This window comes from Podarcis vaucheri (genome assembly GCF_965113315.1).
Source record: "Podarcis vaucheri genome assembly, chromosome: 5".
NCBI classification, from domain to species: Eukaryota; Metazoa; Chordata; class Lepidosauria; order Squamata; family Lacertidae; genus Podarcis; species Podarcis vaucheri.
In genome coordinates, this window is record NC_138763.1 from 11,712,163 (window position 1) to 11,730,182 (window position 18,020).

The 18,020-nt window shown below is 45.0% G+C and overlaps 1 protein-coding gene across 7 annotated transcripts in view; it reads left to right on the forward strand.

Annotated features, from left to right (window-relative positions):
- PEX5L (peroxisomal biogenesis factor 5 like) overlaps nt 1-18,020 on the forward strand; it is a 173,588-nt gene that overhangs the window by 120,113 nt on the left and 35,455 nt on the right. For 5 of the 7 annotated variants that reach the window (XM_082224205.1, XM_082224207.1, XM_082224208.1 and 2 more), the window contains 3 exons: nt 7,333-7,444; nt 14,747-14,956; nt 17,864-17,990. In XM_082224205.1, coding sequence (XP_082080331.1) covers nt 7,333-7,444; nt 14,747-14,956; nt 17,864-17,990 — 449 coding nt within the window. The remainder of the gene's footprint in view (nt 1-7,332; nt 7,445-14,746; nt 14,957-17,863; nt 17,991-18,020) is intronic. The other 2 variants (XM_082224209.1, XM_082224211.1) reach the window with 1 other exon arrangement.

An 18,020-nucleotide genomic window follows, 5' to 3' on the forward strand; every position in this document is an offset into this window, starting at 1 on the left:
CCATGAGAATAATTAAAAAAATAAAATAAAAACCGCCTTGAACTACAGATTTCAGAAATTGGCTGGCTGCCTATAAGTTGAGTTGCCTTCCCTTCATATAAATGAAGCAGATTTTTCTGTTAGCTGGTTTTTATCATAAGTAAGCGTGAAAGGATGAGAGTCAAAGAACTTCAGTTTAACTTTTTATTTTATGTATATACACACACACACACACACACACACACACACACACAATGACTCTGGTACAACTGGAAGGAAAACCACTGAGCTGCATTTTAATATGAGGCTGTGTATTATTATTTGTACTTATTAAAAAGACCGTATTTTTCACTCTATAGGACGCACCGGACCATAGGACACACCGGACCATAGGAGGGGGAGAACAGGGGAAAAAATAATTCTCCCCCTCTCTGCTCAGCGCCCCTTCAGCGAAGCGGCAGGAGAAACGGAGCCCCTTCCATTTCTCCTCCCACTTTGCTGAAGGGGCTCTGCGCAGAGAGGGGAGCGCCTCTCCAGCGAAGCGAAGCCTGGAGAGCAAGAGGGATCAGTGTGCACTGACCCCTCTCGCTCTCCAGGCTTCAGAAGGCTATCCGCAAGCCTTTGGAGTGCAGCTGGAACTCCTGCTGCGCTCCAAAGGCTTGCGGATAGCTGCCTGAAGCCCCTGGAGCGCAGCACTCTGGGGACTTCAGGCGGCTTCACAAAAGCAACGCGAAGCCTTCAGAGCGCGGGGGGAGCTCTCCCTCTGCTCTTCGGAGGCTTCACATTGCTATCGGTGGAGCCAAGGAGCCTGCATTTGCTCCATAAGACGCACACACATTTCCCCTTAATTTTTGGAGGGGGAAAAGTGTGTCTTATAGAGCGGAAAATACGGTAATAATGTAAAAGCAGAACTGCTGGATCAAAGTAAAGGCCCATCTAGTCCAGCATTCTGTTCTCACCAAGGCTAACCAGATGCTCACAGGAAGCCCACAAGCAGTGTGTGACCCTAATAGCAATTTCAATTGCGTTTCCTAGCACACTGCCTCCAATATTGAAGGGAGCAGACAGACATTATGACTAATAACCTCATCTTCCACAAAACTGTCTAGTTGCCTTTTAAAACCATCCATCCTGGGGTAGCAAATTCCATACCTTAACTATGCACTGTATGAGATAGTACTTCCTGAATCTCCCAACATTAGGCTTTGTTGGACGGCTGTGGGTTCAAGTATTAAGAGAGGAGGAGGAAAACGTCTCTCTGCCTTCTTTCTCCATCCCTTGCTAGGAGTGGCTGTGGGTTCTCCCCAGCACCGGTGGTGAAGTTGACGCTATTACTTATCAATTTATATACCACTTTATGCCAAAATAGGCTTCTAAGCGGTTTACAAGTATAAAAACCAGTTACACCAACTTGAAAATACAAGCGCCCATAATTAATATGCACAAGGAAACAACCCCATTTAAACAATAGGAGGCTCAGGTTGAGAGATCAAAGGAATGCTAAAAATATTTTTGTTTCAGAGAAGCCTACCCGGAAATGTTGAATGTGTATTTTAAATTGTTGTTTTTAACTGCTTTTACTGATAATTCTATTGTTTTATTCTCTTTATAAACTGCTTCGAGGTTCTCTTTACAATCAAGCAGTGTATAAATTTTATGAAGTAATAAATAATTTCCAGTACAGTGAATTGGGGCAGGAGGGTGTAGGGAACGGGAAGCCCATCGGACGTTCGGCTTCCAGAAAAACGTTCACAAACCGGAACATTCACTTTTCTGGTTTGCGGCGTTCGGGAGCCGATTTGTTCGGGAGCCAAGCCATTCGAGTACCACTGTACCTTTGTTTCTTTTATGCTTAACCCAGGCTGCAAATTGCAAGTGATGAAACTTGAACCGCTCATCAATTAAATAAATAAATCCCGAACTACAAATCCATTCATCCAACATAAACAAAACAACGGGGTGGAGCAAAACCTCACAGAATAATTATCTTTATTAACTGACAATTTACAACTTAAGGGAGGCTCACCTACCTTATCTTTAGGCACCAGGGTTTTTTTGTGCCTGTTTTTTAAATCTTTTCCACCAGGCTTTCCTTTTATCAGTGGGTGGGATGTTTTAGTCCTGCCTTTTAAAAAAATACGAACATATTTTACATGTTATTAGTTTTATGCCAGTTTTTAATGTATATGTTATTTATTTATTTGTTGCCGTAAGCCACTTTGAGCTACTTTTGCTTTTGTGTTTTTTTTAAGTGACTAATGACTTCAATTACTAATAATGAATCAGAATAATGACATCAGTGTTCGTGCTCATAATGGAAAGTTTTTGACATCGGGGCATTTTAAGCTTAGAAAAGGACGCAAGATACTTTCGCAAGAACCTCCGTATGGCCTCCGTGACCTTGTGTGGGTCACGTGACTCGTGTGGTAACACGAAGAGGAAGATGTGCATCCCGGTTTGTGGAATCAAGGTGTTGGAGGGCATGCCATAGCATAGTTGCCACTGCTGAATAGCTAGACCACACGATATTCTGTTAAAGTCTATGTACAAATTCTAAAAAATGCAGCTGTACTGGTCTGTTGTAAGAAAAAGGGGACTGAGTAGTTAACAACATCTGTTCCACTGGCCTGCAAGGCCGAGGGGATCAAAGCACTCTGAGGGGGCGTCAGGAGATGGAAGCACATCCTTGTCAGGGGCTCGGCAGTTGAGGAGGACTGGCAGAGACTGCCTCCCCAGGAGCCTTTCAGAGAGGAGGAAGGGACAGAGAGTATAGACCTACAAGCATGGTTTGAGACAGGGCAGGTAAGGTAAAGACCCCTGGATAGTTAAGTCCAGTCAAAGGCAACTATGGAATTGTGGCACTCATCTCGCTTTCAGGCCAAGGGAGCTGGCGTTTGTCCACAGACAGCTTTCCGGGTCTTGTGGCCAGCATGACTGAACTGTTTCTGGCACAACAGAACACTGTGACGGAAACCAGAGCACACGGAAACGCCGTTTACCTTCCCACCACAGCGGTACCTATTTATCTACTTGCACTGGCATGCTTCCGAACTGCTAGGTTGGCAGGAGCTGGGACAGAGCGACGGGAGCTCACCCTGTCATGGGTATTCGAACTGCCAACCTCCTGATCGGCAAGTCCAAAAGGTTCAGTGGTTTAGACCACAGCGCCACCCGCATCCCATGAGACAGGGCACATGCTAGAAGAAGATAGTAGTTGGGAAATAATGGGTGGCAGAGAGTAGGAACAAGGTGGCATTGGACAGAGACAGCCTGTGTAGCAGCTAAATGACCAGCTGTCTGTGGAGAGTCTACCAGAGCCCCCACCTTCTCCAAAATCTGACGTTCGATGTGAATAACTGAACAGAGAGCCCAAAGGAAGTTTGCCCTTAGCAGCCACCATAAGCAGCAGAAGGAGTCTCAGTGATAGGGAAGTAACATTGGTTCTGAGTAGGTGCATTTCTTGGGCTTCTTTGAGTTTCTGAAAGAACTGAAAAGCTTGCTTTTTCTCTGCCTCTCTGATTTCCTGGGCAATTAGCCAGGAGCCATTGACAAGTACACTGACAATCCTTCACATTTTGATCAGGGATTGGTAATTCTGAAAAACCTGGGCCAAATCTGTCACTTCCCCAGCCTTCTCTCCCTCATCTCTTGGTAGACCGTGCCCACCTAGGCTGGTGGGGCAGAGGACTGGTAGAGAGGCCAGCAGTAGATGGTGCCAGAGTCAACAATAGGAAGAGGCAACTAGTTTTGCCCCCAATCTCCTCTCTGCTGGGTTCCACAAATGGCAGCACTGAGACTGAAGCAGGAGGAAGCCAACAGCCAGTGGACTGGATGTAAGTAAGATGGCGGCCGGTGGGAGGCCTAGCTGAGCTTGGTGGGGCAGTGCTCCATTTGCTGTGATGGACCAGCCTCACAGCTCCCATCCACAGGAAGCAAAGATTGCCCTGCTGGAAGGCACATTGCAGGGTCTGAATGGACTGGTTCCACCTTGGCCAATGTGGATAGGTTTTCTGGCAAAACTAGTTGGTGATTGAAGGCCTGCCTCAAGCAACTCATTTGGGAAGTTCTTATCTGTTGCAATTCATCCCCTTCGTCCAAGCAGGTGGAAGGCTCAGGATATGAGCAATGAATCGTGTTACATTTGTACACAGCCCAGGGTTGTGTTGACATTGTTGCTCAAGCTGACTTCCATATTGCCCTCTGCACTGGTATCCCTCAGGAAACTCTCTTCGCTATCTTTACCCAAGCCCTTTCCCAACCTTTCATTTCCTCATACCCAGTGCTATTTTTTCTAGAAAAAGAGGTGCCAGAATGCCCTTGTTTTCTTATAATGGCAATGGCGACCACCTGAGACGTGCCAGAACTGAGTTGCAGCGAGTTCAGGCTGAAAAAAAGTTCTGCTCTTACCCTTGATTTATGCAGCCCATAGAGATCCATAGTAGAGCTAAACAGTTGTTTTTCCACCTCAAAACATGGCATTATTCATTGTCTCTCTAGCGTTCTTTATTTTATTTTTGAAATGGCAGAATTCCGTTAAAGTTGCGGATAAAACTGCTATCACTCCATCAGCCGATCTGTTTTTTTTTTTTTAATGCTTTACAAACAACAACAGGGAGCTGACCTCATCCCCATCACCTGATGGCAAACAGTATCATGGTACAACAAGTTTCTTCTAAGATGACCTTTCAAATTAATATATTATCTGGTTATGTTCACTCATGAGATGAAGCAGTTATCTTAATTCAATAGCCTCAGCATAGTGCCACAAAATGATTTATTTTAGCCACTTAATGAGTCGAATAATAGATTGAAAAGTAGGACAGGTAATCAATGAAAACTCAGACGCAGGTTGAGGGTTCTCAGTAAACCCTGTGTTCCACATCAGGGGGTCTGATGTGGCCATGTAGTTTCATAGGCATAAGGAATATCACAATTGTTTCAGTACAATTATATGCGCAGAGCATTTATTGGCCCTGAAGTGAGCAATGTAGCCACCATTTGCCCTTCCAAATTCCCACATGTGCACTGGAGCTGATGGTTTAGCACATTGATGTGCAATCCAGAGCCTGATGGGTGTGCAGGTCACCCATGGATGGTAACAGGAGGGAGAGATTGATGTATCCTTTTTCTTCAAAGTGTTGGTGCTGACCTTTAAAGCCCTAAACGGCCTCGGTCCAGTATATCTGAAGGATCGGCTCCACCCCCATCGTTCTGCCTGGACACTGAGGTCCAGCACCGAGGGCCTTCTGGCAGTTCCCTCACTGTGAGAAGCCAAGTTACAGGGAACCAGGCAGAGGGCCTTCTCGGTAGTGGCGCCTTCCCTGTGGAACACCCTCCCACCAGATGTCAAAGAGAACAACAACTGCCAGGCTTTTAGAAGACATCTGAAGGCAGCCCTGTTTCGGGAAGCTTTTAATGTTTGATGTATTATAGTATTTTAATATTCTTTTGGAAGCCGCCCAGAGTGGCTGGGGAAGCCCAGCCAGATGGGCGGGGTATAAATAATAAATTATTATTATTATTATTATTATTATTATTATTATTATTATTATTATTATTATTTCTCCCCCTCTATGACAGCAAATCTCCACAAGGCATTCACAGCCTGTATACATAAATATAAAGGGTTGCAATGATCACAGGCAAGTGGGGACTGCGAGAAAATGTTGCTGTGCGGAAAGCTACTGTTTGGGATTCCAGGCAGGATCTTTCCCCATGACACCCTAATTTCCTGTATCCTCCACACCCCACCGGCACATAGAGTTGCTTGGTCAGTCCACTGTGGATTGTTGTTGAGGCTCTCACCCCCAGTCCCACCCCTTTAAAAACAAAACCCCAATGGTCCTCTTGCAGCTCTTTAGGTCTTCCCAAGCCTGGTGGCCTGTGTGAGGATGGTCCCATTGTCCCTCAATAAGGATCCACACTCAAAGAATGAGTTTGGCATTTGGCTCTAGCAAGCTTTGCCAACCTGGTGCCTTCTAGATTTACAGTCCGTGGCCCGTATGTCTGCCATTGGTGTTGAAGGACTGGAGTGTCCTAGTCAATCGGTCCTTGAAAACCCTGAAAGGGGGTTTCTGAGATCTGCTGAGCTGCGTTCACACTGTACATTTAAAGCGCATTGCTTTCTCCAAAGAAGGAGTTTGCCCCTTGCAGTATTAAAATTCCCAGCATCCTTAAAAAGCCACAGTGTCCAGCATTCTTTTGGGGAAGCCATGTGCTTTAAATGTAAGGCGTGTATGCCGTCTTCAACATACTGTTCAGGGAAGTTTTTAATGTGTGATATTTTAGTGTATTTTTGGTTTCTATGGAAGCCGCCCAGAGTGGCTGGGGAAACCCAGCCAGATGGGTGGGGTACAAATAATAAATTATTATTATTATTATTATTATTATTATTATTATTATTATTATTAGGATTGCATCCCCAACTCTTTGCTTGGTTATGCTGCTAGGAGTCCCTGGTTTGCTCTCCACCCAGCAGTTAGTCAGGTTTGACCCTACTTTATATCCACTGGTGTTTTGCTGCCCTTTAGCTCATCTCAGATGTCCTCAAAGTCCAAATTGGAAGCTCGCTTTTTGGTTACTTAGGCAATTGTACAGCTAAATTGGATGAGGGGAAATCCGCAAGCACATCTCTGCCCCCATGGTCACATCCACACCATACAGGATGCTGAGAGTTGTTGGAAAACATATCAGAATTACAACTCCCAGCACCCTTTAAAAAATATAGTTCCCATTGTCTTTTCTTCTTCTTTTTTACAGGGGGAGCCGTAACTATTGAAATGGCATAAAGTGTTTTAAATGTATGGTGTTGATGCGACTCTTCTTTTGCATTTCTAGCCTGAGTTGGAGGACTTCCTGAAGTTTCTTGCGTAATCTAGAGCAGCGTTCCCCAAGTTGGTGCCTTGCAGATGTTGCTGTTGGGCAAACAACTCTAACCTGGTGCCCCCCGCTGGCCATATTAGCTGAGGCTGATGGGAGTTGTGGTCCAACAACATCTGGTGGAGGAAGGTCACTTCAGACGCAAGGGCATGTTACAACACTGACTAATTACCAGGTGGAAAATAACAAATACAAAAATGTATCTGCCAGCTACTGAAGTGCCATGCAAAATCTGGGTTAATTTGGTCATAAATTGTGTAAAACATTTCTTTCGAATTCTGAATACAATGCTGAAATCTAAAGTTGAGTGTCGTAGGTATTGCTTAATGGTGTCTCTCTTTTTATTTGCTGCCTCACACCCAATTGTTATATCCATTTTGTTTTGTGCTTTCGAAAGACTTATTATGCATAGTTCAGCCATTCGAGAGACTCACACACAAACGCACACATCCACTTGTGCTTTTCTGTCATTAGCTGGTGAATGAGCAACAAGAAAGCAGACCCCTCCTGAGCCCCTCCATCGATGACTTTCTTTGTGAAACCAAATCAGAAGCCATTGCAAGGCCTGTGACGTCCAATACAGCAGGTAACTGAAAGTTCTACTACTGTTGGTCATGTTCAAAGCAATTCTTGGATGTTTTCTGGCATTGAGCTATTCCCCTACTCCACCACCCTTCAAAAGCTCATGAAGTGGAGAGTTATGTGTGTCCAGCATAAACTTAATAGAAAGGGATGCAAACACACACACACACACACACACAACTGAAGGCTTAATTCAAGGAAGGGCAAACTGGTGTTAGCAGAGCCACTTGCAGGCAGAGTCCAGAATGCAAAAGAAACTGATAATATTTTGCTGGGTAAAAGGAACTAAAGCTGTAGATAATATGAAGCGAAATAAACAGAGAGGTTTTGCCTTTCTTCATTCAGGCCTTGTTCACAGCAGGAAGATTTACAACAACACACACAGGAGAAAACTCCCTCAGAACTACACAGCCAATCAGAGTGTGCGCTACCTCAGCAAGTATCACGCCATTCTGACGGGTTCCTAGGAAACATCTCCACTGTCACCACCTCTCTTGGTTAGCTGCCTGTCAACAAAATTAACCCTTAGTTTACTAAGTGAATGATCCCTCTGTTAGGCTTTCAACAGTTGTCAGACTCTTGCCAGCACCAATCAGTATGGCCAGTCATTAGGCATTACAACAGTTGTAGTCCAACAGCAATGGAAAGGCCATAAGTTCCCCATCCTTGGCCTAATTGCTGGTGAAACTGCCCTTGAAGAGGAAAAAGTGAGGCACATTTACATCTATCTTTTGACCTACTTTCATATTTTTAGCCTTTCATCTGACTCCCATCCTTCGCCATAGTCCTCTGTTCTCTGTGTCCTCGTGTGTTTGATCCTGACTTAATCTTCTGCTTCCTTGTCCAAATATATCTGCTGTTGCATCATCTTCTTCTGCTAACTTCCTGGTGCCCATTGCTTTTTCTCTCCCTCGAAAGCCATTTATCAGCTTCCTTCTCTCCCTCTACGAAGGAATAAAAACTGTTTTCAAACAGAAATTTTACCTAAGAGGGTTGTCATCACTTCTAAAACATCTTTAAGTCTCCATCAGAAGACTGCTTTGTGCCGCTGAGTGCATCTCCCTTAAGAGCTTTTATTGGCTGCTACTGGAGACAATATTCTGGGCTGGATGCTTTACAGTGGTGCCTCGCAAGATGAAAAGAATCCGTTCTGTGATTCTCTTCGTCTAGCGGTTTTTTCGTCTTGCGAAGCAAGCCCATTGAAGGATTAGCGGATTAGCGCTATTAGTGCTATTAGCGGCTTTTAGCGGCTTTTAGCGGCTTTTAGCGGCTTATCTGCTGATCCGATCAGCTGATAAGCGGCTTAGCGGCTTAGAAAAAGGGGGGGAGGGGAAAAACCAGCAGGAACTCTCAAGACATTGTTGTCTTGCAAAGCAAGCCCATAGGAAATTCATTTTGCGAAGCACTTCCAAAACGGAAAACTCTTTCGTCTAGCGAGTTTTCCGTCTTGCGAGGCATTTGTCTTGTGGGGCACAAGATAGATGATAGATAGATAGATGATAGATAGATAGATAGATGATAGATAGATAGATAGATAGATAGATAGATAGATAGATAGATGATAGATAGATAGATGATAGATAGATAGATAGATAGATAGATAGATAGATAGATAGATGATAGATAGATAGATAGATAGATAGATAGATAGATAGATGATAGATAGATAGATAGATAGATAGATAGATAGATAGATAGATAGATAGAGATAGATAGATAGATGATAGATAGATAGATGATAGATAGATAGATTTTAAGTGTGGTGCAGAGGTTAGTGTGTTGGACTAGGACCCGTGAGACCAGCCTTCAAATTCCCCACTGAGCCATGAAGCTCACGGGGCGACCTTGGGCCAGTCACGCTCTACCCTACCTCACAGAATTGTTGTAGGGGTTGTCTGAGGAAGGGTTGGACCTTGTAAACCAGCTTGAGCTCCTTGGAGAAGAGGTGGGGTAGACATGCAGTGAATAGATAATGTTTGTACTCTGCACTTTCATAAAGCTGACCAAGGCAGCTCACAACATACAAAACATAATAAAGCCAGCCTATAAATAACCATAAAACATAATAAATCAATAAAACAGGTATCAGTTGGTTAATAAGAGAAAGTCATATTGTGAAGGTCTGTCTGAACAGTACAATTTGAAGGGAGACAGTTCCTGCTAAACCTCTAGTGGCAAAGTGTTCCACAGGGCAAGCCTGCCATACTAAAGGCTTGACCCCCTAATCTGTATATTTGGAGATATTGTTGCTTTAATGTTAAATTTGATGGTTGCATTTTAACTGTGTCTGTAATTCACCCAGAGATTTGCACAAAGTTGGGGTAACCCTAATTGACCTCTTCTCATGTCTATCACTGGGAAAAGAGACATTTGCATTTTTGACATATAGCCAATACCAAAATGACCACAAAACTCTGGTACACCACAGATCCAGCCAGCCCAGCATCCATCTATAATTTTGCAAAAAGGAAGGAGATGCCATGAAACATTCAGACGTCTTCCATCCTCTGTCAGTCACTCCCCGTTTTTCTACCAGTCCCAGAGGTTTGGGGACATCCTGTATACGACCTCTATATCCTCTTTTCTGCTTAATAACTGTTGATGCCTTTCATGAGCTTGTCGAAATCCTCTTACGAACCATGTATATGCCAACTTAGCTAAGCCACACTGACACAGATGTTCAAACACGTTAAAGTCGAGCGAGTTGGGAGGGGAGGGAATAAACTCACAGCATCAGCAAAACGGGTAAGGGAAACAGCTTCAGAATGTCACCTAAAAGAATCCCACACAGCTTCATTTTTTCTGAATGACACTGGGGCCAAGCAAATGGGGTTTTGTCCAACTGTAGTATACTCACCCCCCCCAAAGAATCCTAGTTTGTTGAGGGTGCTGGAATTGTAGGTGTCGGGAGGGTGGCTCTACCTTACTGGACTTGCTTACTTAGTGATGCTTGCTTAGAAACACAGCTGCTTAAAAATAAGTCCCACTGGGGAATGAATACCAGTCGTTTTGTTTAGGATTTCAATGAAGGGCTTCAATTCTGCTCTAGTTATTTACAGGCGTGAGGGTGCATAGCACCCTCTATGTCACAAGATGCATCCATTCGGTTGCCTGGGACCTAGGGCTCATCCACCTTTTGTTTGTCCTGTACCTAGGAAGCATGGGTCCTAGTGGTTTCCAGTGGCGTAGCGTGGGTTGTCAGCACCCGGGGCAAGGCAAGTAATTTGCGCCCCCTAACCCGTGGATTTGCGCCCCCTAACCCTAACCCCCAGATGTTGCGCCCGGTGCGGCCGGCCCCCCCTGCACCCCCCACACTACGCCACTGGTGGTTTCCCACTCGTCTCGTGCTTTCTAGGCATGAGTCCCAGCAGAGAGCCAGTGTGGTGTAGTGGTTAAGAGCGGTAGACTCATAATCTGGGGAACCGGGTTCGCATCTCCGCTCCGCCACATGCAGCTGCTGGGTGACCTTGGGCTAGTCACACTTCTTTTAAGTCTCTCAGCCCCACTCACCGCACAGAGTGTTTGTTGTGGGGGAGGAAGGGAAAGGAGAATGTTATCTGCTTTGAGACTCCTTTGGGTAGTGATAAAACGGGATATCAAATTCAAACTCTTCTGCTTCAGTTCTCCATTTGCCTTGCCACACCGGAAAACTTTTTAGAGCTAAATCAGAACAAACAGCAATCCATGCAAAACCCAATTAGTGGGGTAGGAGATCTAGGGGGGGAGGGGAATCACATCTGACAATCAATGTACCCCTTTGGTTTTAGATAGTACATGGGTATGAGTCTAAAAAGCCCAGCGCACAATTTTTCATACGCTTCCAGAGTTATTAAAAAAATGGCTTTATAGACTCATCTACCCATGTACTATCTGAAACCATAGGGGCTCATCGGTTGCCAGATGTGAAATATATTGTCTTCCCCCCCCTAAGTTCTCCTACCTCACTTAATTGCTGTTTGTTCCAATTTAGCGCTAAAGATCGGGTTTCCCCAGAGGAAAGCAGTGGGGCAAACAGAGGTGATGAGAATGCTCATGAATATCTTCATCCACATTGGTTCCATGTGGTCAGATCCTCCTTACTGGACCAGGGTACTGGTGTTCACAAAATAGGCATCGCATGAAGCTGTTTGTGAAAGTGCACAATCTGCACAGCAAACAAAACGAAAATACTCTGGTGTTGAGCATGCCTTCGAATGACAAACAGAATTTGGTATCTCCTTAAAACTGAGGCCACAGAGGTCACATAGGAATACAGGAAGCTGCCAGGGTCAGACCTTTGCTTCATCTAGCTCAGTAATGTCTATTAGCAGCGCCTCTTCAGATCTCAGGCAGGGCCAGTGGAGTCACTCAGCCCTGCCTGAAGATGCCAGGAACTGAACCTCTGCTCTTCTGCATGCAAATCGGATGCTCTACTACTATGGTGCTGTGGTGCAACCCTATGGGAAAGGTCAGGCTTATATCACATGCCTTATATCAGGCATGTCCAAAGTCTGTTTCGGAGGCCTATTCTGGCCCACCGGTTGGTTGGTTTATTATTATTATTATTATTATTATTATTATTAACAATTTCAACATAACAATGTATCAAAACATATCATATACATTATTTTTCTCCTTTTTTCCCATTCCCCATCAAACCCTCCCCCCCCCGAGACTTCCCTCAGCTCCTCTGTCTGATTTCTCAGCACATGTTATTCTCTGCATATTATAAAAATATAGTGGTGTCCCGCAAGACGAATGCCTCGCAAGACGGAAAACTCACTAGACGAAAGAGTTTTCCGTTTTGGAGGTGCTTCGCAAAACAAATCTCCTATGGGCTTGCTTCGCAAGGCGAAAATGTCTTGCGAGTTCCTGCGGGGTTTTTTTCCTTCCCCCCCCCCTTTTTCTAAGCCGATAAGCCGCTAAAAGCCGCTAATAGCGCTAATCCGCTAATCCGTCAATGGGCTTGCTTCGCAAGACGAAAAAACCGCTAGACAAAGAGAATCACAGAACGGATTCTTTTCGTCTTGCGAGGCACCACTGTATATCAATCCTTATATTATCTATCTACCATGTTATCAGTCACTAAATTTGTGTATGTTTATTCAAAACCTGCCAAGGAGTCTGGTCCGCTGGTTGGTTTAATCTGGCCCCTGTGGCAGTTTATTTCCTTAATTCCTTAATCCTAAAAAAAGGTCAACAACTTCGGTTGGCCCTTTGGTCTGCCCTCACGGCCCTTCACTTCATCAAATCTGGCTCTCTTGGAAAAAAGTTTGGACAACACTGCCTCATACTCTTCCACTGGAGTTATTGTGTCTTAAGAGTGATTATGCCCAAAGATTTCTGAGTTGTTTTTACATTTTTTTAACCCAAAACCCCCAATGTATAAAAGAAACACAAACAATCCCAATGGAGGAGACAGGGAAATCCAAGGTTAAAACATGCATCAACTCAAATGGCTAAATACACCAATTCTGACATTGGGCCGGCTGATTATGTATATCTGCATCCCTAATTAATGCACTCCCCTAAAACAATATGCAGAAAATGCAAGATTTAATTAAACACAATGCTCACAATCATTCCTATTGTCATATGGAATCTAATAACTGTTTCTTAATGAGCCCTTGAGTCTCATTAACAATGTAGTGTTTTTACAAGGATATTTTCCAATTCATTTTGAACGCCAAACCACTCCGCTGCTAATCCTTGATATGGAAACACAAACTAACTGCAAGGGAAACGGATTGATAATCAAGGCTGATGTCAGTGGTTGGTAACATCAGACACCTGCTAACCCCTCAACAGGGATCTCATTGCTGACCCCCTGGAGTTCCCCGGTCCAGCCCTTCCTCCTCCTTTTTGCCATTGCTTTTTGGCTCCCCTTCTGTCTTCAGGGATTCAGGAAAAGACAGGAAGCAGCAGAAAGGGCAGCAGCCCCCACTTGCCTTGTCCCTTCCTTCTGGCCAGTAGCATGGATTGGGTCCATAGGTAAACAGGTGAACCATGGTGGCAAAGGTGGCAACTTTCAGGGCACACTGGAGGTGTGTTGCCCATGGGTGTACCTCGCCACCCAAATATATAAAATGCTGGAGTTTGGCACAGTTGTTAGTGCAAATGGAAGAATGATTGTGGCTGCAGCTCCACACCTGCACCAAGCTATAATTCCTATGCCTAATGTCCAGTCTGTTGGATCCTTGAGCCTTATCAGAGGAAACTGGCCACTCTCCAGGCACTCGGCTTGAGATCCTTGTTGACCTCCCCGTCTGCGACTCCCGGCAGGATACAGGCTAGGTCACTATCGGCGATCCTCCTCAAGCGTGAGGAGAACACACCACTCTTCTCTCTTCCCTGCTTCCCCAGGGAGGGGAAAGAGACAGACAGAAATGTATTTACATGCCTTTATTTCTGTCCTTGCAGCATTACAGAGAAACGTGTCTGCACTCATCAGACTCCAACAGTAGAGAGTCAAACTCCACCCCTGTACTTCCAGTACAGGTCAAATGACACTCTGAGCTAACATCCGGTGCTCAGTACAGTGAATAGACTGCCCCTTTGTTTCCCCGGTACAGTCCCAAACATTCACATCCTGTTTTGTTTTCCAGCCACCTGCAGCTCGCTCCCGCATTGCTGCTTTTCCGTAACACAGTCTACATGTGCAGAAAAAGCATATGGTTTCACTCTTCCACTTTAGGCAGCAAGAGAGGGATTGCATGTTTGAATGTTCCACTTTTTAAGAAACAAATGAAAGTGGAAGTGGGCAGACACAAGGAACCCTGCATCGTGGTGTGTTTATTTTCTCCATGCAGAGAACTTTTCATGCCAGAGAAAAGTAATCCTTCACTGCACCAGTACAGACTCAGGAGAGCTATATAGTATTCCATATGATTTGGCTGATCCCATCGTTTGACATTTTAGTTCTACTTGTGGAAAATTAAATCAGCATTTATTTAAGGTAAATAGAGAAGCAGCTGATTTGAATCAGAATAGGGAGAAGGATTTAGCCCTTAACACACACACAAATCCTGCAAAATTGATTCCCTGGTGTAAATTGTCCCCATGGAGCTGCTATTAGCTGTGAAGTCATATTAGATATGATACATAAGCACACCCTTATTGTCCTTTCAATTTGGACAGGGCAGACCACCCAGTCCAAATACAGGAGATGTGTAATCTCCACTCACCTGTGTGTCACATATAGCTTGACTTGCTCTAAGGTCTGAGAATTTGATTTACCCTTAACACATTTCTTCTTAAGACGCTGGAAATGCGACATCCAATAAAAGCGAGTGCTTAAAACGGTTTCATTATGTTGGGCCTACGACAGTTTTGTCTACAGGGCTGGATCTCTTGGACCTGAGCGAACCAGTCTCCCAAACCCAAAACAAAGTGAAAAAGCTGGAGAATTCCTCAAGAGGGGAAAGCTTGAAGGCTTCAACTCACAGGAAAAAGGCAGACAATCCAGACCTTATCAGTGTGGATGCTGAGCAGAAAATCCAGCCTGCCAGAGCTCCCGAGAAGTCATCACTGGATTTAGGTACTTAGCATCTTCGATCACCAGCTACAACTTCCCCATTTTTCACATGCTTTGCTTTTCCCTCACTCTTTGAGGCCTTGCTTGACTGCAGGGCTTGGGCTTCAGGAAGCCAGGCTGAAACACAGCCTGGCGAGCTACCCATTGCATGCAGATGTGGGGTACCTTTGGCCATCCAGATGTTGCTGAACTACAACTGAGTAGCTGGAGGGCATGCAGTAGTGGTACGTGATGTTGAGCCCTCTGGTTAGTGAGTGGTAGGAAGCCTCTGCAATTGCTAAGCCTGATACAAGAAATCAGAGCTAGGGGATAGTAGACTAGAGGTCTTGAAGCAGAGCCAGGATAGCCATCTATTGGGGACACTCATGCTCTGGATTCCCTGCATTGAGCTGGGGACCTTAGACTGTACGGTCTGCGGTGTGCCCTCCTGCTCTATGGCCTAATCCACACTATATATTAAAGCAGTATTGTACCACTTTGATCAAGTATAGCTTTCCCCAAAGAATCATGGGAGCTGAAGTTTGTAGTGTTGAGAGTTGTTACAAGACCCCTATTGCCCTGCTCACTTGATGAATCCCACTTCTCGGAAAACTCTGAGCATTAATTATTATTATTATTATTATTATTATTATTATTATTATTATTATTATTTATACCCCACCCTCCCCAGCCAGAGCCGAGCTCAGGGCAGCTAACACCAATAAAATTACAATAAAACATAATGAGGAGGGGGCCAATTTAAAATACAGGTTAAAATGCAATTTAAAATGCAGCCTCATTTTAAAAGTAGCCCATAGATCAAAACCATTAGGGGAGGGAAACATAAGGGTCAGACTGAGTCCAAACCAAAGGCCAGGTGGAACAGCTCTGTCTTGCAGGCCCTGGGGAAAGATGTCAAGTCCCGCAGGGCCCTAGTCTCTTGTGACAGAGCATTCCACCAAGTCGGGGCCAGTACTGAAAAGGCCCTAGCCCTAGTTGAGACCAATCTAACCACCTTGCGACTTGGGACCTCCAAAGTGTTGTCATTTGTGGACCTTAAGGTCCTCTGCGGGGCATACCAGGAGAGGCGGTCCAGTAGGTACGTGGGTCCTAGGCCACACTGTACCTTTGTGTGGGGAATACAGGTCTCCTAACAACTCTCAGCACCCTTTACAAACGACACTTTCCAGGAATTGGGGGCTGGGGACCATGATTGTTAAAGTGGTATGATAATCAGTGGCGTAGCGTGGGGGGTGCAGCGGGGGCCGGCCGCACCGGGCGCAACATCTGGGGGTTAGGGTTAGGGGGCGCAAATCCACGGGTTAGGGGGCGCAAATTACTTGCCTTGCCCCGGGTGCTGACAACCCACGCTATGCCACTGATGATAATTCCTTAAATGGATGGTGCAGGTGTAATGATACAATGATCCCTACTTAGTGGAAAGAGCAGTACTTTCTGCATTGATTCCTGCACTGCAGAGGATTGGGCTAGATAACCCTTGGGATCCCTTCCAACTCTGTGATTCTGCTAGCCTCACAGCAGACATCCAGTTCAATTCCTCCAGGCCTTTATTTGGAAACAGCTGCTCACAGCACCAGCTTGGCCCTAGAACTCTTTTTCATGTAGTTGCACTTTTTCTTTAGCTTTCTGCTCGGAATGCTTTTCTGCCAATACCTGCTGTGCTTCCCTAGCTCTTTAAAAGCTGAACACCTTGGGAGGTACTTGCCGTCACACCTACCCTCAAGGCAAGGCCCGCAAGCAAACATTCTTGAATTTGGGAGCTAAGCTGGGAAAGGTTGCTAAAAAGTCTCCGATAGGCATTTGAGGGTGTTGGAGCTGGTATCACTTTGGGGTTGCGATTGTGTGTCTCTGTCCCAATTAATTTCTGGCTTGAAATTGGAGCCATCCTAGGGAGAATTTGTAGAACTACCCCCTGCCCTGCCTCACCATTTTCCTTGTCATGCTTCCATGAATCCCAGTTAGCGTTACCGAGCTTAAAAATGAGGGCAGGAAGTATCGCCCTCATGGCTTCAGAGCAATACAGTCGTACCTTGGAAGTCAAACAGAATCTGTTCCGGAAGTCCATTTGACTTCCAAAACATTTGGAAACCAAAGCATGGCTTCTGATTGGCTGAAGGAAGTTCCTGCAGCCAATCGGAAACCACGGAAGCCCCATCAGATGTTCGGGTTCCAAAGAACATTCACAAACCAGAACACTCACTTCTGGGTTTGCGGCATTCGGGAGCCAAAACGTCCAAGTACCAAGGCGTTCAGGATGCAGGATGTATTAGGTTATCACAAAGCCAGTTAAGAGTGAGAACAAACAAACAAAATTCCCTTCACTATGCATTCTGCTGGTTAAGAAAATGACAACCACTAGAACATTGGTATTCCTGGGAGTATGATTGTCGTTGCATGTTTTTTCATATTCACATACATCATTATCATCATCAAAATGCTCCCCAGCTTCTCAGCATGCAAGAAAGGGTGCTGAAAGTAGGAGAGGCTTTTGAGTTAAATCCAATTTTTGTAAAAGAGACAGATGCAACAAAACACACACATGTCTCCAGTCCTCTCTCCTCACAAGGAAACTGTCCCTGTAAATCTTCCCCATCGCTTAGGAAAGTGGCAGGTGCAAAAGCTATTTTGAATGAAATGACCTTTAGCAAAGTCGCAGTGATTTCCCAAAGTGTCATGTCTGTGTGAAATGTGACCATTTGTGCAAATGTCTTGTTGGCTCTCAAGCTCGTCTTGTCCTTAGCTGTAACAACACTGATAACAATAAGAGCAGCATATAACTTGGAGTGGATGAGATTTATTTTTTAGCTCCACAGAGTGACTGTTTCCTCCCTGAACTTGTTTGGCTCTGGAATGAAAGCAATGTATTCCTGAGCCCTTGCGAGAGATCTTGTTTTCTTTTCTCCTTCTCAGTCAATATCCAGGCGCAGCTAGAGAAATGGGATGATGTGAAGTTTCATGGAGACAGAGCCAGCAAAGGCTTCCCAGCACCGGAGAGAAAACCTTCATCTACTAGAGCTCCATCAAAAGAATTTCTATGGTAAAACATACTTACCAGCTTTTGCAACAG